This window comes from Penaeus monodon, chromosome 22 (genome assembly GCF_015228065.2).
Source record: "Penaeus monodon isolate SGIC_2016 chromosome 22, NSTDA_Pmon_1, whole genome shotgun sequence".
NCBI lineage: Eukaryota > Metazoa > Arthropoda > Malacostraca > Decapoda > Penaeidae > Penaeus > Penaeus monodon.
In genome coordinates this window covers 1,144,618-1,146,016 of record NC_051407.1, presented here as the reverse complement: position 1 = coordinate 1,146,016, position 1,399 = coordinate 1,144,618, and the positions used below count along the sequence as shown (strand labels likewise).

The 1,399-nt window shown below is 43.5% G+C and overlaps 1 protein-coding gene across 1 annotated transcript in view; it reads left to right on the top strand.

Moving 5' to 3' along the window:
• LOC119586809 (monocarboxylate transporter 9-like) overlaps positions 1–1,399 on the top strand; it is a 7,556-nt gene that overhangs the window by 1,871 nt on the left and 4,286 nt on the right. Inside the window, exon 2 of the mRNA XM_037935533.1 lies at positions 839–1,109. Within this exon, the coding sequence (XP_037791461.1) occupies positions 839–1,109 (271 nt within the window). The remainder of the gene's footprint in view (positions 1–838; positions 1,110–1,399) is intronic.

The following is a 1,399-nucleotide window of genomic DNA, read 5'->3' as shown; positions in this document are numbered from 1 at the left end:
ATTAACAACGCGAATATTAGCATCTGTGAAAAAGAATCAAATACCGTCATAAAAACACAAGGCATTTTGGGCTCTTAAAGGAGGCGAAACAGCTGATTAACAGTCTGCGTAGAATCAACACAGCGGCTCAGATTTTCAACTTTATTTTACGTATGAAACAGTTCGCATTTATTTACAGCAATGGATGTTTAGCGTAGAGGATGGGAAAATATCACCCTCAATTTATTTTGGCTAATAATGATAATTTTCTTTAGGAAACAAAATAATTTTATTGATGACTATGACTTCTCAAATATTAAAATTTGAGTTCCATGGTACACAAGGACATTTTAAAACGTTTTGTTGCTGTACATCATGTTTGCGTGTCCTAACATTTTGTCTTAAAATACACATAGAAAAGGAAAAATAACCTATTAACTGTAGTATTACTATTGGCAGTTTTAGCTATTACTTTCTTCCAAAGTAGGATGATTCCTGTAAATATTAGAACTTTGATTATTATTGTTGCTGTCACACGCAAACCAACTATTTAATCTTTATACAGCGAATGACTTCACACATGTATCAAAAAAGTATTCGTTGGGATACAGACTAGATTTTTGTGCACCAAAATCGCAATTACCCCCGCCCCCTTGAGTAAGGCCCCGCCCCCTTGAGTAAGGCCCCTCCCCCTTGAGTAAGGCCCCGCCCCCTTGAGTAAGGCCCCGCCCCCTTGAGTAAGGCCCCTCCCCCTTGAGTAAGGCCCCGCCCCCTTGAGTAAGGTCCCTCCCCCTTGAGTAAGGCCCCGCCCCCTTGAGTAAGGCCCCGCCCCCTTGAGTAAGGCCCCTCCAACTTCCAGATCGCCATCAACTTCGCCGGCCCCTGCTTCGGCATCCTGTTCTCGGGGTTCCTGCTCGACCTGGGGACGTCCTCGACCAACGTGGCCTGGATCTTCAACCTGAGGTCGTTCGTCGTGAATATCTCGGCCCTGTTCCTCGACCCCCTGGTGGCCGAGTGGGGATGGAGGAAAGTCGGCTTTGTCTCGAGTCTCTTGCTGTCCCTCGGCTTCGCTGTCTCGAGCTTCGCCAACTCGGCTTTGTATCTGCTCTGCTCGTACTCGATACTCACAGGTGCGGTGACATGCCCTTTCCTTTCTTCTGATGTGGTTGTGTTGCATGCAAGTATTTCTATTTACCAAAGATATAATAACTGTAACCAGTAGGAAAGTAGCACAGAGAACTACTAGCAGTATCCGTGGCAAATGCTGGTCCAAAAGAGAATGGGGTATTGGTAACGTTACCGGAAAAATAATGAAAGTAGTAGTTTTGTTTTTAAGTCACATTCTGTATTTTGATTGGCTAAATACACAATAATATATTATATTTTGCTGCTAATAATTAACAAAGCTAGTAAGAAAAGA